Source organism: Hyla sarda, unplaced genomic scaffold (genome assembly GCF_029499605.1).
Source record: "Hyla sarda isolate aHylSar1 unplaced genomic scaffold, aHylSar1.hap1 scaffold_183, whole genome shotgun sequence".
Taxonomy (NCBI): domain Eukaryota; kingdom Metazoa; phylum Chordata; class Amphibia; order Anura; family Hylidae; genus Hyla; species Hyla sarda.
Window position 1 is genome coordinate 408,413 of NW_026608477.1, and position 23,776 is coordinate 432,188.

The 23,776-nt window shown below is 43.1% G+C and overlaps 1 protein-coding gene across 1 annotated transcript in view; it reads left to right on the plus strand.

The window, feature by feature from the left end:
• The window catches only part of KIF3C (kinesin family member 3C), a 104,797-nt gene extending 82,364 nt beyond the window's left edge, over positions 1–22,433 (plus strand). The window contains exons 2-8 of the mRNA XM_056552730.1: positions 9,201–9,302; positions 11,044–11,166; positions 12,282–12,400; positions 12,494–12,610; positions 14,713–14,830; positions 15,011–15,186; positions 17,732–22,433. Of these exons, the coding sequence (XP_056408705.1) occupies positions 9,201–9,302; positions 11,044–11,166; positions 12,282–12,400; positions 12,494–12,610; positions 14,713–14,830; positions 15,011–15,186; positions 17,732–17,825 (849 nt within the window). The 3' untranslated portion in view covers positions 17,826–22,433. The remainder of the gene's footprint in view (positions 1–9,200; positions 9,303–11,043; positions 11,167–12,281; positions 12,401–12,493; positions 12,611–14,712; positions 14,831–15,010; positions 15,187–17,731) is intronic.
• Positions 22,434–23,776: the final 1,343 nt, after the last annotated feature.

The following is a 23,776-nucleotide window of genomic DNA, read 5'->3' on the forward strand; positions in this document are numbered from 1 at the left end:
CACCTATCACACACCCCCATCACACACAGCCATCACCCATCACACACCCCCATCACCCATCACACACAGCCATCACCCATCACACACCCCCATCACACACAGCCATCACCCATCACACACCCCCATCACCCATCACACACAGCCATCACCCATCACACACCCCCATCACACACAGCCATCACCCATCACACACAGCCATCACCCATCACACACCCCCATCACCCATCACACACAGCCATCACCCATCACACACCCCCATCACACACAGCCATCACCCATCACACACCCCCATCACCCATCACACACAGCCATCACCCATCACACACCCCCATAACACACAGTCATCACCCATCACACACAGCCATCACCCATCACACACCACCATCACACACAGCCATCACCCGCCGCCATCACCCATCGCCATCACCATTCACCCCTCACATACCGCTATCAACCATCACACACCGCCATCACAAACCGCCATCACACACTGCCATCACCCACCAGCATCACACACCGTCATCAACCATCACACACCGCCATCACCCATCACACACCCCCATCACACACAGCCATCACCCATCACACACAGCCATCACCCGCCGCCATCACCCATTGCCATCACCATTCACCCCTCACACACCGCTATCACCCATCACACACCGCCATCACACATCACAAACCACCATCACACACCGCCATCACACATCACCCACCGCCATCACACACTGCCATCACCCACTGCCATCACCCATGACACACAGCCATCACCCTTCACACACCCCCTTCACACATCGCCATCACCCATCACACCCCCCCATCACACATCACCATAGCCCATCACCCATCACCCATCACACACCGCCATCACCCATCACCATGACCCATCACACACCACTATAACACACCACCATCACACACAGCCATCACCCGCCGCCATCACCCATCGCCATCACCATTCACCCCTCACACACTGCTATCACCTATCACACACCCCCATCACACACAGCCATCACCCATCACACACCCCCATCACCCATCACACACAGCCATCACCCATCACACACCCCCATCACACACAGCCATCACCCATCACACACCCCCATCACCCATCACACACAGCCATCACCCATCACACACCGCCATCACCCATCACCATGACCCATCACACACCACTATAACACACCACCATCACACACAGCCATCACCCGCCGCCATCACCCATCGCCATCACCATTCACCCCTCACACACTGCTATCACCTATCACACACTGCCATCACACATCACAAACCGCCATCACACATCGCCATCACACATGACCCACCGTTATCACACACTGCCATCACCCACCGCCATCACCCATGACACACCGCCATCACACATCACCCACCGCCATCACACACTGCCATCACCCACTGCCATAACCCATGACAAACAGCCATCACCCTTCACACACCCCCTTCACACATCACCATAACCCATCACACACCCCCATCACACACCACCATAGCCCATCACCCATCACACACCGCCATCACCCATCACCCATCACACACCGCCATCACCCATCACACACCACCATCACCCATCACACACCCCCTTCACACACCGCCATCACCCATCACCATCACCCTTCACACACCGCCATTACACACTACCATAACCCATCACCATGACCCATCACACACCGACATCACCAATCCCAGGTCACAATCTATCTCCAGCCCGTGTCTTTGTTCTGCTCTTTCCATATCGCGTTTTGGACGCCTCAACATTTTTATCGACTCTCATCGTCTGAGCGTTTCCTCTTCTTCCTGTGATAAGATGGATCGGTCATCCCGCACTGCAGCAGTATTATACAGCCAGGAATGGCGGGATCCAGGAAAGACCCCGAGCAGAGAGAATCGGGAATGTCTTCTTCTTAATGTCTGTGAAGTCCTCAACATTCCCTGAGCGAGAACACAATCACATCTGTCCACACACATCACAGTCAGTGTACAAGGTATCCTGTAGGGTAACACTGTATTACTGTAGATAGGGGGCAGTATTATAGTAGTTATATTCTTGTATATAGGAGGCAGTATTATAGTAGTTATATTCCTGTATATAGGAGCAGTATTATAGTAGTTATATTCTTGTATATAGGAGGCAGTATTATAGTAGTTATATTCTTGTATATAGGAGAAGTATTATAGTAGTTATATTCTTGTATATAGGAACAGTATTATAGTAGTTATATTCTTGTATATAGGAGACAGTATTATAGTCATTATATTCTTGTATATAGGAGAGGTATTATAGTAGTTATATTCTTGTATATAGGAGCAGTATTATAGTAGTTATATTCTTGTATATAGGAGCAGTATTATAGTAGTTATATTCTTGTATATAGGAGCAGTATTATAGTAGTTATATTCTTGTATATAGGAGCAGTATTATAGTAGTTATATTCTTGTATATAGGAGCAGTATTATTGTAGTTATATTCTTGTATATAGGGGACAGTATTATAGTAGTTATATTCTTGTATATAGGAGCAGTATTATAGTAGTTATATTCTTGTATAAAGGAGCAGTATTATAGTAGTTATATTCTTGTATATAGAAGCAGTATTATAGTAGTTATATTCTTGTATATAGGGGCAGTATTATAGTAGTTATATTCTTGTATATAGGGGCAGTATTATAGTAGCTATATTCTTGTATATAGGAGGCAGTATTATAGTAGTTATATTCCTGTATATAGGAGCAGTATTATAGTAGTTATATTCTTGTATATAGGAGCAGTATTATAGTAGTTATATTCTTGTATATAGGAGGCAGTATTATAGTTGTTATATTCTTGTATATAGGGGCAGTATTATAGTAGGTATATTCTTGTATATAGGAGGCAGTATTATAGTAGTTATATTCCTGTATATAGGAGCAGTATTATAGTAGGTATATTCTTGTATATAGGAGCAGTATTATAGTAGTTATATTCCTGTATATAGGAGCAGTATTATAGTAGTTATATTCTTGTATATAGGAGTCAGTATTATAGTAGTTATATTCTTGTATATAGGAGCAGTATTATAGTAGTTATATTCTTGTATATAGGAGCAGTATTATAGTAGTTATATTCTTGTATATAGGAGCAGTATTATAGTAGTTATATTGTTGTGTATAGGAGCAGTATTATAGTAGTTATATTCTTGTATATAGGAGCAGTATTATAGTAACATTCTTCTATATAGGAGCAGTATTATAGTAGTTATATTCTTGTATATATAGGAGCAGTATTATAGTAGTTATATTCTTGTATATAGGAGCAGTATTATAGTAGTTATATTCTTGTATATAGGAGCAGTATTACAGTAGTCATATTCCTGTATATAGGAGCAGTATTATAGTAGGTATATTCTTGTATATAGGAGCAGTATTATAGTAGTTATATTCTCGTATATAGGAGGCAGTATTATAGTAGTTATATTCTTGTATATAGTATCAGTATTATAGTAGTTATATTCTTGTATATAGTATCAGTATTATAGTAGTTATATTCTTGTATATAGGAGGCAGTATTATAGTAGATATATTCTTGTATATAGGAGCAGTATTATAGTAGTTATATTCTTGTATATAGGAGCAGTATTATAGTAGATATATTCTTGTATATAGGAGCAGTATTATAGTAGTTATATACTTGTATATAGGGAGTAGTATTATAGTAGTTATATTCTTGTATATAGGGGGCAGTATTATAGTAGTTGTATTCTTGTATATAGGAGGCAGTATTATAGTAGTTATATTCTTGTATATAGGAGCATTATTATAGTAGTTATATTCTTGTATATAGGAGCAGTATTATAGTAGTTATATTCTTGTATATAGGAGCATTATTATAGTAGTTATATTCTTGTATATAGGAGCAGTATTATAGTAGTTATATTCTTGTATATAGAGGGCAGTATTATAGTAGTTATATACCTGTATATAGGAGCAGTGCTATAGTAGTTATATTCTTGTATATAAGGAGCAGTATTATAGTAGTTATATTCTTGTATATAGGAGCAGTATTATAGTAGTTATATTCTTGTATATAGGAGCAGTATTATAGTAGTTATATTCTTGTATATAGAGGGCAGTATTATAGTAGTTATATACTTGTATATAGGGAGTAGTATTATAGTAGTTATATTCTTGTATATAGGGAGTAGTATTATAGTAGTTATATTCTTGTATATAGGAGGCAGTATTATAGTAGTTATATTCTTGTATATAGGAGGCAGTATTATAGTAGTTATATTCTTGTATATAGGAGGCAGTATTATAGCAGTAATATGCCGGTACATGCATGATTTACCGCTTTATCAGCACACATTGCTGTGACTATACGATTCCGTGGCGTTCTTGTGGATCGGAGGACACATTATTCCGTCATCTTCCTGATATTGAGCTGTAATAATGGAGGGGAGCGCGGTGACCTCTTTCATTGTCGCCCTCTGGTCCATTAATGGTTGGATCTGTTCCAGCTGTCTCGCTCCTGTACATGGTGACTGTCTCTGGAGTAGATAGGCAGCGGCTCCTCTGTATAATGCGGCCCTGCGCTGCCCCCTTCTCATTTTACATCTGCTCCTATGAGTGAACATTAAATTATTCACTTAATCCTGGAGCTGTGACCATCATGGCGGAGACGCAGCATTTAACCTGTAAATGACATTATATAAGTGATCTGATATAATACACTTATACCAGTCTAATGCCGCTCCTTATCTCCCAGCATGAGTCAGCCACTAAGTCATACACTTCTTGTTCCAAACCTCCTGCTGGGTCCATTCACACCTTAAAGGGGTACTCCGGTGGAAAAATTTTTTTTTTTTTTTTTTTTATTCAACTGGTGCCAGAAAGTTTTGTAAACAGATTTGTAAATTACTTCTATTAAAAAAAATCTCAATCCTTCCAGTACTTATTAGCTGCTGAATACTACAGAGGAAATTCTTTTCTTTTTGGAACACAGAGCTCTCTGCTGACATCACGAGCACAGTGCTCTCTGCTGACATCTCTGTCCATTTTAGGAACTGTCCAGAGCAGGATTTTCTCCTGCTCTGGACAGTTCTTAAAATGGACAGAGATGTCAGCAGGGAGCTCTGTGTTCAGCAGCTAATATGTACTGGAAGGATTAAGATTTTTTTAATAGAAGTAATTTACAAACCTGTTTAACTTTCTGGCACCAGTTAATAAAAAAACAAAAACATAATAATAATAAATAAAATGTTTTTACCGGAGTACCCCTTTAAAGGGGTACTCCGCCCCTAGACATCTTATCCCCTATCCCAGTGGTCTTCAAACTGTGGCCCTACAGATGTTGTAAAACTACAATTCCCAGCATGCCCGGACAGCTGTTGGCTGTCCGGGCATGCTGGGAGTTGTAGTTTTGAAACATCTGGAGGGCCACAGTTTGATGACCGCTGCCCTATCCAAAGGTGCTGGGGACCCCTGCGATCTCCATGCTGCACCTGGCGTTCGTTTAGAGCGTTGGGTGCAGCGCCGGAGGCTCATGATGTCACAACCGCGCCCCCTCAATGCAAGTCTATGGGAGGGGGCGTAATGCCCACTCCCATAGACTTGCATTGAGGGGGCGTGTCGTGATGTCACAAGCGGGGCGTGGCTGTGACCTCACGAGCCTCCAGTGCTGCTCCCAACACTCTAAATGAATGCCGGGTGCAGCAGGGAGATCGCAGGGGTCCCCAGCACCTTTGGATAGGGGATAAGATGTCTAGGGGCGGAGTACCCCTTTAACTATTTCCCTGATTCTCCACATCTCACCCAGCTTGGCCTGGATGGAATATGCGGTTCTTGAAATCCTGAAACCTAGCACCCCCGGCCACCATTTCTAGTACTGTATTATGTACAATGTATCAGTCTGGAGTCCAGGATGTTTAGCTCACAGAGCATTGTCTAGACTGGATACAATTGTATCACTTCTCAGCTGAGAGCAGGACGAGCTATGTACAATGTATCAGTCTGGGGTCCGGGATGTTTAGCTCACAGAGCATTTTCTAGACTGGATACAATTGTATATACTTCTCAGCTGAGAGCAGGACGAGCTATATACAATGTATCAGTCTGGAGTCCAGGATGTTTAGCTCACAGAGCATTGTCTAGACTGGATACAATTGTATCACTTCTCAGCTGAGAGCAGGACTAGCTATATACAATGTATCAGTCTGGAGTCCAGGATGTTTAGCTCACAGAGCATTGTCTAGACTGGATACAATTGTATCACTTCTCAGCTGAGAGCAGGACGAGCTATGTACAATGTATCAGTCTGGAGTCCAGGATGTTTAGCTCACAGAGCATTGTCTAGACTGGACACAATTGTATCACTTCTCAGCTGAGAGCAGGACGAGCTATGTACAATGTATCAGTCTGGAGTCCGGGATGTTTAGCTCACAGAGCATTGTCTAGACTGGATATAATTGTATCATGCCCCCTCCCATAGACTTGCATTGAGGGGGCGTGGCTGTGATGTCACGAGCCTTTGGCGCTTCCCCTGCCGCTCTAAACAAACGCCAGGTGCAGCAGGGAGATCGCAGGGGTCCCCATCAGCTTTGGTTAGGGGATAAGATGTCTAGGGGCGGAGTACCCCTTTAACTATTTCCTGGATTCCCCACATCTCACCCAGCTTGGCCTGGATGGAATATGCGGTTCTTGAAATCCTGAAACCTCGCACCCCCGGCCACCATTTCTAGTACTGTATTACTTTATATACAATGTAATTCTTATTTTCTCCTCGTTTCATTATGAGGGGCCCAATAGCTCGTGCCGCCCCCTATTACTTGTGAGGCCATTACTGTGTGTGATGTTTTCCGGGGCCTCTTCTTCTTATAGTGATCCACGTGCGATCTCTGCGTCAGACCATGAATTATAGATGATAATGCTCTGGGCGGATACAATGCTTCTATTATTATAGCACTCGTGCGTTTAGGTGACCCCCCCCCCCCCCCGGGGGGAAATATTACCAGCAGAATGGGCTCAGCTGCTGCAGAACTCGCACCGTCCTGATCATTCTCTCTACACTGGTTTATGTCCTGATCAGGAGGTGCGAGTTCTGCAGCAGCTGAGCCCAGTCTGTACCCATGACCCTCCTCTGTAGCAGACAACAGCTTGCACTGTATTAAAGGGGTACTCCACTGGAAAACACTTTTTTTTATTTCTATCAACTGATGACAGAAAGTTAAACAGATTTGTAAATTATTTCTATTAAAAAATCTTAATCCTTCCAGTACTTAACAGCTGCTGTATGCTCCATAGGAAGTTCTTTTCTTTTTGAATTTCCTTTCTGTCTGACCACAGTGCTCTCTGCTGACACCTCTGGACATATCAGGAACTGTCCAGAGCAGGATAGGTTTGCTATGGGGATTTGCTCCGACTCTGGACAGCTCCTAAAATGGCCAGAGGTGTCAGCAGAGAGCACTGTGGTCAGACAGAAAGGAAATTCAAAAAGAAAAGAACTTCCTGTGGAGCATACAGCAGCTGTTAAGTACAGGAAGGATTAAGATTTTTTAATAGAAATAATTTACAAATCTGTTTAACTTTCTGTCATCAGTTGATTTAAACAAAAAATGTTATCCAGGGGAGAGTACCCCTTTAAAGGCAGAGTACAGTCCGATATAAAGATAAAGGGGCTATAAGTGACATCAACCAGTCATAGACCCCAACAAAGGCGCAACCACTGTGCACCAATATAAAATCTGTGATATGTCCCCCCCCCCCCCCCCATCTACACTACTGGGATCATAGGAGAGGCCAAGACTGGATACAAATGTATATACTTCTCAGCGGAGAGCAGGACGAGCTATATACAATGTATCAGTCTGGAGTCCAGGATGTTTAGCTCACAGAGCATTGTCTAGACTGGATACAATTGTATCACTTCTCAGCTGAGAGCAGGACTAGTTATGTGCAATGTATCAGTCTGGAGTCCAGGATGTTTAGCTCACAGAGCATTGTCTAGACTGGATACAATTGTATCACTTCTCAGCTGAGAGCAGGACTAGTTATGTGCAATGTATCTGTCTGGAGTCCAGGATGTTTAGCTCACAGAGTATTGTCTAGACTGGATACAATTATATCACTTCTCAGCTGAGAGCAGGACGAGCTATGTACAATGTATCAGTCTGGGGTCCAGGATGTTTAGCTCACAGAGCATTGTCTAGACTGGATACAATTATATCACTTATCAGCTGAGAGCAGGACTAGCTATGTACAATGTATCAGTCTGGAGTCCAGGATGTTTAGCTCACAGAGCATTGTCTAGACTGGATACAATTGTATCACTTCTCAGCTGAGAGCAGGACGAGCTATGTACAATGTATCAGTCTGGAGTCCAGGATGTTTAGCTCACAGAGCATTGTCTAGACTGGATACAATTATATCAGTTCTCAGCTGAGAGCAGGACGAGCTATGTACAATGTATCAGTCTGGAGTCCAGGATGTTTAGCTCACAGAGCATTGTCTAGACTGGATACAATTGTATCACTTCTCAGCTGAGGGCAGGACGAGCTATGTACAATGTATCAGTCTGGAGTCCAGGATGTTTAGCTCACAGAGCATTGTCTAGACTGGATACAATTGTATCACTTCTCAGCTGAGAGCAGGACGAGCTATGTACAATGTATCAGTCTGGAGTCCAGGATGTTTAGCTCACAGAGCATTGTCTAGACTGGATACAATTGTATCACTTCTCAGCTGAGAGCAGGACGAGCTATGTACAATGTATCAGTCTGGAGTCCAGGAGGTTTAGCTCACAGAGCATTGTCTAGACTGGATACAATTGTATCACTTTGTCTTAGTTCTTTTTCTTCTATTCTTCTCTGTCTTCTGTTCTTCGTGAGGTTCTGTTTTCTTAAGTTTATGAACTTCCTACCAGCTGAGAGCAGGACGAGCTATGTACAATGTATCAGTCTGGAATCCGGGATGTTTAGCTCACAGAGCATTGTCTAGACTGGATACGATTGTAGCAGGACGAGCTATGTACAATGTATCAGTGAAGTTTATAACTGAAATGTAAAGTCAATTAGAAATGTTTCTTTTATACATGAAATAACACCGGAGACCCCCTTTAGGTTTTTTTAGTCTGACGTGACCAATGTCTTTGTATATTAATAAGGACAAATGTCTCCTGATTGACTCTTCTTCGTTCTTGTTGAGACACAGGCGATGGAGAGCAAACTCCTTATTGGTGGGAAGACAATTATGGACCATACCAACGAGCAGCAGAAGATGCTGGAGATCAAGAGACAGGAGATCGCTGAGCAGGTGAGATGTGGACCATACCAATATGTGATGTCCTATAGAGGGGGGACTCCCATCTCCACAGGATAACAAGCTGATGGGTGGGGCCCCACCATACATAACACAGAAGGGGACCCCACTGATCAGCATGATAAGTCGCTGGATAGGATGACTGCTTTAAGGACCACTCCAGGTTTTTCTGCCAATTTCATGCACCAAACAAGTCCTACAGAGCCATCAGTTTTATTCCAGCACAGCTGCATCCATAAGGTTTTTATTACTGTAACTGGGTCATGTGATCAGCAGTCTGATCCACAGAAAATCCCAGTGTTTAATGTGTCCGAGGGAGTGGTCAGTCCTGTGTCAGCTGACTTCCTATGAACTACCCCTCAAGGCCCCACCCATCTGTATACTGCTGCTATTTCTATGGGATCATGATGTATAGTAGTTATATACCTCCCCTCCAGCTCTATCTGTATACTGCTGCTGCTATCTCTATGGGATCATGATATATAGTAGTTATACATATCCCCTCCAGTTCTTTCTGTATACTGCTGCTGTTATCTCTATGGGATCAGGATATATAAAAGTTAGACACCTCCCCTCCAGCTCTATCTATATACTGCTGCTGCTATCTCTATGGGATCAGTATATATAGTAGATATACACCTCCCCTCCAGCTCTATCTGTATACTGCTGCTATCTCTATGGGATTAGGATATTTAGTAGTTATACTCCTCCCCTCCAGCTCTATCTGTATACTACTGCTGCTATCTTTATGAGATTAGGATATATTGTAGTTATACACTTTCCTCCAGCTCTATCTGTATACTGCTGCTATCTCTATGGGATCAGTATATATGATAGTTATACACCTCCCCTCCCAGCTCTATCTGTATACTGCTGCTATCTCTATGGGATCAGTATATATGGTAGTTAAACACCTCCCCTCCCAGCTCTGTATACTCTGTATACACCTCCTATCTGTATACTGCTGCTGGTATTTCTATGAGATCAGGATTTTTAGTAGTTATACACCTCCCCTACAGCTCTATCTGTAATTAGATGAGGAGGTGCAGTGATTAGACTCCACCCACTCACTCTGCAAAGACAGAGTATTCATAGGAAATGCAAGTAGCACTTGAAAATAATTTCAGTAAGAAAATACAGGTAAACATGGCTTATTACCCATGCCTGCCACATCAGCTAAACAGGTAAGAACAAGGCATACACAAGAACCTCTACATTATTTTCTAAAAATGGCCTATGCTGCTCTATATAAGAAAAAAGAAAAATTGTAAAACCTCCACTGTCTGAATTATACATGGGATTCTCTCCTCTCACAACGGGAAGACACAGTATTTTCTTAAAGGGGTACTCCACTGCTCAGTGTTCGGAACAAACTGTTCCGAACGCTGGAGCCGGCACCTGGAGCTTGTGATGTCATAGCACCGCCCCCCTCATGACGTCACGCCCCATCCCCTCAATGCAGGTCTATGGGAGGGATGTCACGCCCCCTCCCATAGACTTGCATTGGGGCGGGGTGTGACGTCATGATGGGGCTATGACATCACAAGCTCCCGACACTAGCTCCGGCGTTTGTTCCCTGAGCAGTGGAGTGCCCCTTTAAACACCATATTATTTTTTGTCCACTCAGGTTAAACGACTAGTCTCAGGGTTGGGGACCATAATATAGCCGTCATCGTAAGTTAAGTTAACCCTTTCATTGAGCACATTTTTTTTTTAAATCTCTCCTTTTTTCCAGAAACGCCGGGAACGTGAGATTCAGCAGCAGGTGCTCCTCAGAGACGAGGAGACGGTGGAACTGAGGGGGACGTACACGTCTCTACAGCAAGAAGTCGAGATGAAGACCAAGAAACTGAAGAAGGTGAAACGCCTTATCTTTCTGCCCACTGTCTGGGAGTTGTAGTCTTGCAAAAGCTGGAGGCACCCTGGTTGGGAAACTCCGTCCTAGATAGCCTAAGGGTACGTTCAGGCGAGCGGATTTTGCTGCGGATCCACTGCTGAAGGACCGCTGTATGCTGCAATACGCCGCTACGAGCAGACACACATCGCCTCAGTATGTCTGCACGCAGCGGCGTATTGCCGCTCTGAAAAGGGACATGTAAAGGCAGCATACAGCGGTCCTTCAGCTGCGGATCTGCAGCATAAAATACGCTGTAAATCCGCTCGTCTGAACGTATCCTAATACAGGAGCCTAATTGCTTCATCGCTGGACCTTATTGGGCGTCTCCGTCCAGGCCTAGGACAAAGTTAAAGGGGTACTCCGGTGGAAAACTTTATTTATTTATTTTTTAAATCAACTGGTGCCAGAAAGTTAAACAGATTTGTAAATTACTTCTATAAAAAAATTTTTATCCTTCCATTACTTATTTGCTGCTGATTACTACAGAGGAAATGATTTTCTTTTTGGAACACAGTGCTCTCTGCTGACATCTCTGTCCATTTTAAGAACTGTCCAGAGTAGGAGAAAATTCCCATAGCAAGCATATGCTGCTCTGGACAGTTCCTAAAATGGACAGAGGTGTCAGCAGAGAGCACTGTGCTTGTGATGTCAGCAGAGAGCTCTGTGTTCCAAAAAGAAAATAATTTCCTCTGTAGTATTCAGCCGCTAATAAGTACTGGAAGGATTAAGAATTTTTAATAGAAGTAATTTACAAATCTGTTTAACTTTCTGGCACCAGTTGATTAAAAAAAAAAAAAAAAGTACTCCACCGGAGTACCCCTTTAACTCTGGTACCCCTCACATTATATAAGTGCAGAAGCCCAATAAACCATTTATTTTATTTAGGACCTTCTTGGGCTTTTGACCAGGCCTAGGACAATGTCAAACTGCAGAAATCTAAAGCAATCCTTGCCGACCGATACGCCTCCAGCTGTTGCGAAACTGCAACTCCCAGCATACCCGGACAGCTGAAGACGGTTTTACTACATTTCTGTCATACGTTGGAATAAACGTTTCGGGCCATGTTCTTCTTTCAGCTCTATGCCAAGTTACAGGCCGTGAAGGGAGAGATCCAGGACCAGCACGACGAGTACGTACGGGTCAGGCAGGACCTAGAACAGGCCCAAAATGAGCAAACTCGGGAACTGAAATACAAGTGAGTCTGCAGGTTGCCGTAGACGTGGCCTCAAGTGTCTGTATTATGACCGTCTGGAGACCTTGACCTTGCTTGACCTTGCTTTACCATCAGGTATCTGATCATCGAAAATTTCATTCCTCCGGAAGAAAAGAACAAGATCATGAACCGTCTCTTCTACGATGCAGAAGAGGACCAGTGGAAGTTTCAGCCTCTCGTTCCTCCGGGAAAGTAAGTTCTTCCAATGTCTCAAGACCATCATGGAGGCCAGATCCAATGTAGGGTTAGGGTTGTCCAGCTTCTCTTCTACTGGGGTTCCTTGGACCCACAAGAGAAAACATCTGAGGGCTTCTCTATACTGCATTGTGGTGGAACCAACTGGACGCCATATTTTTACCTATAGCACCCACTTAGGTGAGAGTCAAGGAATTCTGCTGGTCCTGAGGACTTAGGGGGCCTCAAGATGGACTGGTGGTTAATTCCCCGAAGAACATTAGCAGGCTGGGATCCAAAATAGGAGTCATAAGGGATATGGTTGTTGTGAGAAACAGTCTATAAACCCTATAGATCTAGAACCTTGCTCCAGAATCGGGAAAGTTTGTGTCTTAAACATTTCATCATGGGTGGAACTACCAGGGTAGAAAGCATAGCAGATGTTATGTGGTCCAGAAACAAAAGGGGGCGCTATTCTCTAACTACCAGGGTAGAAAGCATAGCAGATGTTATGTGGTCCAGAAACCAAAGGGGGCACTATTCTCTAACTACCAGGGTAGAAAGCATAGCAGATGTTATGTGGTCCAGAAACCAAAGGGGGCGCTATTCTCTAACTACCAGGGTAGAAAGCATAGCAGATGTTGTGTGGTCCAGAAACCAAAAGGGGCGCTATTCTCTAACTACCAGGGTAGAAAGCATAGCAGATGTTATGTGGTCCAGAAACAAAAGGGGGCGCTATTCTCTAACTACCAGGGTAGAAAGCATAGCAGATGTTATGTGGTCCAGAAACCAAAGGGGGCACTATTCTCATACTACCAGGGTAGAAAGCATAGCAGATGTTATGTGGTCCAGAAACAAAAGGGGGCGCTATTCTCTAACTACCAGGGTAGAAAGCATAACAGATGTTATGTGGTCCAGAAACAAAAGGGGACGGTATTCTCTTACTACCAGGGTAGAAAGCATAGCAGATGTTATGTGGTCCAGAAACAAAAGGGGGCGCTATTCTCTAACTACCAGGGTAGAAAGCATAGCAGATGTTATGTGGTCCAGAAACCAAGGGGGCACTATTCTCTAACTACCAGGGTAGAAAGCATAGCAGATGTTATGTGGTCCAGAAACCAAAGGGGGCGCTATTCTCTAACTACCAGGGTAGAAAGCATAGCAGATGTTATGTGGTCCAGAAACCAAAAGGGGCGCTATTCTCTAACTACCAGGGTAGAAAGCATAGCAGATGTTGTGTGGTCCAGAAACCAAAGGGGGCGCTATTCTCTAACTACCAGGGTAGAACGCATAGCAGATGTTATGTGGTCCAGCAACCAAAGGGGGCGCTATTCTCTAACTACCAGGGTAGAACGCATAGCAGATGTTATGTGGTCCAGAAACAAAAGGGGCACTATTCTCTAACTACCAGGGTAGAACGCATAGCAGATGTTATGTGGTCCAGAAACAAAAGGGGGCACTATTCTCTAATTACCAGGGTATAAACAAAGGGGGAGAGTGGTTTTCTATTCTCTAACTACCAGGGTAGAAAGCATAGCAGATGTTATGTGGTCCAGAAACCAAAGGGGGCGCTATTCTCTAACTACCAGGGTAGAAAGCATAGCAGATGTTATGTGGTCAAGCAACCAAAGGGGGCGCTATTCTCTAACTACCAGGGTAGAAAGCATAGCAGATGTTATGTGGTCCAGAAACAAAAGGGGGCGCTATTCTCTAACTACATTGGTATAAACAAAGGGGTAGGGGGGTTCTATTCTTTAACTACCAGGGTAGAAAGCATAGCAAATGTTATGTGGTTGTGTAACCAAATTGGGGGGGCAATTCAAGCATGTTCATGCAACCAAAAGAGGGGGGCTATTTTCTCACTACCAGGGTAGAATGCATAACAGATGCTATGTGGCCCAGAAACAAAAGGGGGCGCTATTCTCTAACTACCAGTGTAGAAACAAGGGGGGGGGGGGAGGGGGCGTCTATTCTGTAACTACTAGCAAATGTTATGTGGTCGTGTAACCAAAGGGGGGGGCTATGCTCTAATTATCTGGGTAGAAAGCGTAACGTGAATATAAAGGTGACGATAAAACGTGATCCTTGTCAATACTGACATGATATGGACTGTTCCACAGTGGAAGCGGAGGTGGAACCGCAATGAAGAGACGTCCATTATCGGCCGTAGGATACAAAAGGCCCATCAGCCAGTATGCAAGGGTTGCCATGGTTATGGGGTACCATCCGAGGTACAGGGTAAGTAACCTCATGCAATGACTGGTATCCTTTCCAAGTAGCAATATAAATTGTAGCCACTACAGTATTGTGAGTATGAGTGGACGAGCGGTGAGAAGTATCGGTGCTCTCCTGCCTGGACACCTTCTGGAGTGACATTGTTCCTTGATAGTTCTAGTAATATCTGTCTTGGTTCCCCAGGCCGAAAACATCATGTTCCTTGAGTTGGACCTGACCCCACCCACTGTCTTCGAGATGGACTTTTCCAAGGACCGAGCAGAACAGGACCCACGGGCGCTCCACCTTGAGAGATTGACTCGTCTTGATAGTCTTCTGGAGCGTCCAGCTGCCGCACGGGTCAGGAAGTCCAGGTCTTGGTGAGTAGAGACTTCGGGATTCTACACCGAATACCTACCGAGAAATACATTAGTCTATATTGGGGGTGCACTGACCACTGTCTAGGACAGAGTTTCCCAACCAGGGTTTCTCCAGCTGTTTCAAAACTACAACTCCCAGCATGCACGGACAGCCAACCGCTTTTTACAGGAACGCAATAACTTCCTCTAAAGACCTTATTGGGCTTCCAGCCAGGCCTAGGTCAAAGTCAAACTGCAGAATCTAAAGCAGTTTTTCGCAAACAGAGTGCCTCCAGCTGTTGCAAAACTACAACTCCCAGCATGCCCGGACAGCCGTCGGCTGTCCGGGCATCCTGGGAGTTGTAGTTTTGCAACAGCTTAAGGCACATTTGTTAGGAAAGACTGCTTTAGTGTCAAGACCGACTGGGGGGACAGGGTGAGTGAGTCCTAAACTGACCCTAAAACCGTTCTCCCTTCCTGCTTGCCCATCCACCCTAAACGGTGGATCGACAACTGGGCACCGGTCCCTTCCTGTGATAAAGTACAGTGGCGTAAAAACACATGATATACATAGTCGGTCACAGACCAGAACAGAAACAGAAAACTACTAGACAACCAGATATACCAGACAGAATACAAATACTAACAGGGCAGAATATAAACTCACAAACAGAACAGAATATAGTGAATTAACGAACAGTTCATAAACCGGATATCAGATAAACGGCAGACATGATAAAATGAACAAGACCAGGCATGATATGAGTATACAGCACAATCCAGGAGATGAAGGGGATAGCGGAAGAACTGAGAGCCAAAACACTAAACTGAACATGTAACATAAGACACTGTTCACAAACAGGTACAAAGGACAAAGATCAGATCAACCAAACAGGATATAAATATAGGAAACTGTTCACACTGGGACACAGGACATATAAACTGGACTCCCCACTCCACTTTAGGAGTAGCCATTAATAATACAGCCAAATAGGCTGCTGGCCAGTGGACACACTCCACCATGTGGACAAAATGCTGACCCAGTAGGAAACGGAAATATAATATATGAAACACTAGACTAGAACCGGATGAGTCTGAATAGACTCCAGAATACTGAACAAGAATATAACATACAGAGCACAGGGTAGACTCAAGCCATTAACAATACAGTCAAATAGGCTACTGGCCAACGGACACACTACTCCGTGTGGACAAAATGCTGGCCCAGTAGGAAACGGAAATATAATGCATGAAACACTAGACTAGAACTGGATGAGTCTGAATAGACTCCAGAATACCGAACAAGAATATAACATGCAGAGCACAAGCTAGACTCAGACACAGTGGGAACACAGACAGAGCAGAACGAACAAACATAATCCTAAAACCGACTAAAGTAACACAGACTAAAATACAAGGAGCATGCTATATAACCATGGCTAAAAACCCAGATAAAAAGGCAAAATAAATACAAGGTAAATGCTCAAGCAGACATAGTAAGAATTTTTAATAGTAGTATTGCACTCAATAACCAGCACCAGAATGCAGGAGAACTCTGGTTAAATAACTCCCCCCGAGTTCTCATTCGCTCAAAGCATTAACTATTCCCTATCCAGGTGGAATAGCAAACTGCTCTAAACAAACTAGTGTGTGAATACACACCTAAACAGAAAAATGCAAAAACAAATAAACGGACATTACATTTAGATTCTGCAGTTTGACATTGTCCAAGGCCTGGCTGACAGCCTAGTAAGGTCCTAAATAAAATAAACAGTTTATTGGGCTTCCGGTCAGGCCTAGGACAAAGTCAAACTAATTGGGAAAGACTGCTTTAGATTCTGCACCTAGGCCTGCCAAGAAGCCCAATAAGGTCCTAGGATGAAGCTTTTGGTCTCCTGTACAAATCCTAAGGCTGTCCGGGAATGCTGGGAGTTGTAGTTTTGCAACAGCTGGAGGCACAGGTTGGGAAAGACTGCTGTTCGACTTTGACCTAGGCCTGGCTGGAAGCCCAATGAGGTCCTAAATAAAATGGGCATCCGTACAGACGACAACTAGAAGTATTTTTCCTATGAACTTAAAGGGGTACTCCACTGTAAACCATTTTTTTTTTAAATCAACAGAAAGTTAAACAGATTTGTAAATCACTACTATTAAAAAATCGTAACCCTTCCAGTACTTATCAGGTGTTGTATGTTCCAGAGGAAGTTCTTTTCTTTTTGAATTTCCTTTCTGCCTGGCCACAGTGCTCTCTGCTGACCCCTCTGTCCATTTTAGGAACTGTCCAGAGTAGAAGCTAATCTCCATAGCAAACCTATTCTGTTTTCGACAATTCCTAAAATGGACAGAGGTGTCAGCAGAGAGCACTGCAGTCAGCATGAAAGGAAATTCAAAAAGAAAAGAACTTCCTGTGTAGCATATAGAAGCTGATAAGTACTGGAAGGATTAAGATTTTTTAATAGAAGTCATTTACAAATCTGTTTAACATTCTGGCACCAGTTGATAAAAAAAAAAAAAAAAAAATGTTTTATAGTAGAGTACCCCTTTAACCAAATTCCTCTAATTCCAGGTGTCAACAGCCAAAGTCTCTGCCGTCTTCAGCCACCCACATCTTCTTGTCATCGAGCAGCCAACATCGCCCCCTATCTCCCACCCACGAGTGATGCCCAGCACTTTCCTCGAAAGCTCTACCCATGCACATTAATTACCCTGTATGCCAGGCTTTGCTTCCAACAGAACAAGGATGGAGAGGATACAGGTTTTTAACCCTTTTTCGATCCTTTGCTTGGAGATGAGACCTCAGTTGTGGAAGATGTGAAGACTTGTTTTCTTTTTTTTTTTTATTTAAGAAATTAACATATTTATTTAATTTATTAACCTGCGAATGGTCCGTGCTGCTGGATGCTGACACTGTCAACTTACAAAATGATGCTCGGAAAACAGATTCAGAAGGTGTAAAGACAAGGAAACTCCTGACTACCTCCTGTGGGTTGGGTGTTATTCTGGTAATTCTGTGATGACCTGATGGATGGCTCAGTCTGCACTGAAATCCAGCAGCTAAACTAAGCCTCTCTTTTATTTTTCACTGATCAAGAATGATTCTCATCCCCAAGGCTGGGTGATTCCCGTCCTTCCTCCGGTAGTTTGTGTATCGAAGCACACAAGGCGCTTCTCTTGCCTTGAAACCCTTGCAAACTCTGCAGCTTACACATGAAATCGCCAGTGCCTTATCTCAAAGGCTTCTTTATCTCCACCTCTCTTGACATTGGCCTTCAGGTACGAAGATTCAGAGTTGAGGGTTTAACGGGCAGCAGTCCTCGTTGGCAGGTCTATCTTCAGCTCCATGGAGAATGACTATTATTGTGACGTCATAAGTCATGCTTGGCCACTGTTTGACCAACTGGAATGTTGCCAATGCCTGTTTTTGCCATGTTGCTTCTTCTTTTGTGGCTCACTAGTGGGACAATGATGTTTTAATGTTGCAGTTGAAAGGCTTTCATCTCTCACAAGGAACAGGACCGGACCGAGCCGGGGCATGCTGACATCTTTCGGCCATCGGTCTAATTTGGAAATGCCGTATTTATCGAGCGACAGGTGGCGGCATCTCCTAGGAGAACACAATGTTGGGTGTAAATCTATAATGGTCTAGTACACAGCATGGAGTAAACAAGCTGTATGCACAGTTAAAGCAGAAATGTTGAAACATCTTTATCCTTTTTTATTACTTGAAGTTGATGTTTTTTATGCAATTAGCTAAGGTGTAACCACTATAAAAAAAAACAAGACATTCCTACGGTGTGATGGGCAGGTAGGTTCCCATGTCTCATTCCAAACATATTGCCAAGAAATACACAAAAGGCTTAAGGTGGAAATTTTACAATGAACCGGAACTTCGTGTACAATATTGTGCAATAATCTCTTTTCTATGCAGTCATGAAAAATCTACAACGTCGAGTAACCTGGAGAACTACATCGTACCTGGTCATCATTCAGTATATCTTCAGTTGTCTCTGTACCAGTCATATTCAGAGCAGCTACAATTTATAGGGGTCAGTGGGTACCCCATAGCGGTTCCTGTTCATTGTGTATGAAGAGGCGATGCTAAAGATTATTACTCTGCCTCACTCTATCACTTCACTTTGACTCTTGCTTTTAAGTGTCTCCTCCATATCTCTTTATCAAAGAGTTTACATGGTATACTTTGCCAGCAGGACGTAAGAGTGATGGATTTATGGCACCTTTATTATCCATAGACACAAACCTCAGTTACACAATGCACTGATAGGTCTACATGGAGACATGTGTAGTCATCCTTAAGAATATCTGCACGTGGGTTGTCACTTCACCACAGTCATAGTAGCTAAAGTTTATAGGGGCTGGTGAGGGCCCCATGGCGGTTCCTGTTCATTGGGGATGAACCGGTCATCTTAGTTCATTTATTACTTAGGCTTGCTTCATCATTCTGCTTTGGATTTTAGTTTTAATGTTTCTTTGATATCTATTGTTCAGATGTCTGTGTGCTGCACTGTTTGCCAGCAGGGCTTAGATATATGTAAATATATATACATATATATATATATATATATATATATATATATATATATATATTTATAGCACTCTTATAATCGATAGCTGTATGTTCCTCCATTTCATAGACACAATCCCCTGCAAGCCAGTGAAATAACAGATCCATATAAAGACATGCCTGGTCATCGTTCAGAATATGTGCACATTAGTTGTCTCTGCACCAAGTCATGTACAGAGTAGGAGTTGGTGAAGATCCCATGGCGGTTCCTGTTCATTGGGCCATCCTAGATTATTATTAGGGTGCATTCACACCACGTTTTTGCAATACAGTTACCGTATCAGGTTTTTGATGAAAAATGGATTCCTCAAAACCGGACTAAACTATCAAAACGTGTGTACAAACTTTAACCCGTATACGGTTAGAAGCCATACATGGTTTGAAAAATGATGTCCCGTTTTTAAGAAAAAAAGTATAAGTTTTTAACTTTTCATTCCATTATGAATACAGTTTCACTTGTTTGATTGAAATTCCAAGAACAAAAAACTGTGCAAAGTCAAAAACCATATGGTGCAAACCGGATGGAACCGTACGCACATACGGATCCCATTGACTCCCATGTTTTAAAAAAATGTATACGGTTTAATATGTTTTTTTCACCCAGACCAAAAACCGTGGTAGGCTACGGTTTAGGTTACAGGGGAAAAAAAACTGCCAAACCGTACAAGACGCTAACGGATGCATCGTTTGGCATACGATTTTCAATGGAGAGTCATTGCATATGGTTTTCAATACGGTTCCGTATGGTTTTCACATTAAAAACGTATACGGGATCTGTATTGCCAAATCGTGGTGTGAATGCACCCTTACTTGGCCTCACTCTATCACTTCAGTTTGACTCTTCATTTTAGGTGTCTTCTCCTTATCTCTTATTCAGTTTACATTGTACACTTTCCCAGTAGGACTTAGTGTGATGTATTTTGGACACCCTTATTATCCATAACAGTGTTTTACTCCATCCCATAGACACACACCTCAGTTACACAATGGACAGATAGGTCTATATGGAGACATATCTAGTCATCGTTAAAAATATCTGCACGTGGGTTGTCACTGCACCACAGTCATATTCACATTAACTAAAGTTTATAGGAGTAGGTGAGGACCCCATGGCAGTTCCTGTTCTTTGTGTATGAAAAGGTTATCTTTGTGCATTACTCAGCCTCACTCCGTCACTTTATTTTGGCTCTTAGTTTGAATGTTTTTTCACATGTGTGTGTCTGTGTGCGGCACTTTGTTTGCCAGCAGGGCTTAGATATACAGGGTGGGCCATTTATATAGATACACCTTAATAAAATGGGAATGGTTGGTGATATTAACTTCCTGTATGTGGCACATTAGTATATGTGAGGGGGGAAACTTTTCAAGATGGGTGGTGACCATGGTGGCCATTTTGAAGTCAGCCATTTTTAATCCACCTTTTGTTTTTTCAATAGGAAGAGGGTCATGTGACACATCAAACTTATTGGGAATTTCACAAGAAAAACAATGATGTGCTTGGTTTTAAGGTAATTTTATTCTTTCATGAGTTATTTACAAGTTTCTTACCACTTATAAAATGTGTTCAATGTGCTGCCCATTGCGTTGGATTGTCAGAGCAACCATCTTCTCCCACTGTTCACACACTGATAGCAACACCGCAGGAGAAATGCTAGCACAGGCTTCCAGTATCCGTAGTTTCAGGTGCTGCACATCTCGTATCTTCACATCATAGACAATTGCCTTGAGATGACCCCAAAGATAAATGTCTAAGGGGGTCAGATCGGGAGACCTTGGGGGCCATTCAACTGGCCCACAACGACCAATCCACTTTCCAGGAAACTGTCCATCTAGGAATGCTCGGACCTGACACCCATAATGTGGTGGTCACCATCTTGCTGGAAAAACTCAGGGAACGTGCCAGTTTCAGTGCATAAAGAGGGAAACACATCATCATGTAGCAATTTTGCATATCCAGTGGCCTTGAGGCTTCCATTGATGAATAATGGCCCCACTATCTTTGTACCCCATATACCACACCATACCATCAATTTTTGTGTTCCAACAGTCTTGGAGGGATCTATCCAATGTGGGTTAGTGTCAGAACAATAGCGGTGGTTTTGTTTGTTAACTTCACCATTCACATAAAAGTTTCCTCATCACTGAACAAAATCTTCTGCGTAAACTGAGAGTCCTGTTCCAATTTTTGTTTTGCCCATTCTGCAAATTCAGTGCGCCGGTCTGGGTCATCCTTGATGAGATGCTGCAGTAGCTGGAGTTTGTAAGGGTGCCATTTGTGAGTAGCTAATATCCGCCGAAGGGATGTTCGACTAATGTCACTCTATAGTGACATGCGGCGAGTGCTACGCTGTGGGCTCTTGCTGATTGAAGCTAGGACAGCCACTGATGTTTCTTCATTAGTGACAGATTTCATGCGTCCACATTTTGGCAAATCCAACACTGAACCAGTTTCACGAAACATAGCAAGCAGTTTGCTAACTGTAGCATGGGAGATGGATGGTCTCGTAGGGTGTCTTGCATTGAAATCTGCTGCAAAGACCCGGTTTACTGCGTTCACCAGACATCAACACAATTTCTATCCGCTCCTCACATGTTAACCTCGGCGACATGTCAATGGCTGTAAACAAAGAGCAACTTGTAAATAACTCATAAAAGAATAAAGTTACATTAAAACCAAGCACACCAGTGTTTTTCTTGTGAAAGTCCCAATAGGTTTGATGTGCCACATGACCCTCTTCCTATTGAAAAAACAAAAGTTGGATTCAAAATGGCCGACTTCAAAATGGCCACCATGGTCACCACCCATCTTGAAAAGTTTCCCCCCTCACATATACTAATGTGCCACAAACAGGAAGTCAATATCACCAACCATTCCCATTTTATTAAGGTGTACCCATATAAAGTGCCCACCCTGTATACATACATATATATATATATATATATATATATATATATATATATATATAGCACCCTTATCATATAGCTGTCTGTACCTTCATAGAAACAATCCCCAGTTAGTCTGTGGACTGATAGATCCATATGCCTGGCCAACATTCAGAATATCTGCCCATGAGTTGTCTCTGCCCCACAGTCATTTACAGTGGGGCGGTTGAGGACCCATAGCGGTTCCTGCTCTTTGTATATGAACAGGTCACCTAAGTCCATTATCACTCAGCCTCATTCCATCACTCTGCGGTAGCTCATGTTTCCTCTATATCTCTTGTTCAGCCAAGTGTACGCATTGTGCACTTCGTTTGCAACCAGCACTAAGATATATGTATCTATTGCAGCTTTATCATCCATAGCCACACGCTGCCCCATCCCATAGACACAAATCCCCATAACGTTCTGTTTCAATGGGGGGGGTTGTATGTATAAATACTCCTGTTCCTAACTTCCATTGCTATCAGCTGGCGCTCTATTTTCATTATACTCATTAAACTGTGACGTGGCCAGCAACTATTTCCAAGCACAAACAATACTTTTTCCAATTTTTTTTATCGATGGACCAAATTTTGTCATGACTAATAAGGGATAGCTGCCTCATAGGCTGCCATGGGGATGAAGCATACCTTCTTATATGGATCCTGTCCTGAGGTCCAGTGGTACAGATGCAGAACATGTCCTACACATCTCCTCCATAAGTTCTACCTGGACACCCACAATGGGCCGTCCTGGATCTGCACCACTGCACTAGCCCCATTGGGTAAGACAGATTATTTGTGTGTGGGGCAACTTTATTTTTTATTAAAGTGGGCAACTTTCCTTTAGCAATACTATGATTTTATGTGGCGGTATAACCCGACTCTGCTAATCCTATGACCCTCGGAAAATCACGCCATGGTTACCGAGCTGTCAGATGCCCCTTTATGTTGAAGATCATTGGGAAGTTATGTATATAGTCTATGCTGAGACCTATGTAGAAGAAATAAAATGGACCATTAGGACATTTCTCAGGACAAATGTTTAGGATCTGCATAGTCTGGGAGTGGGAACCAGACTGCATTCTGCTCATATACAGTAACAGCT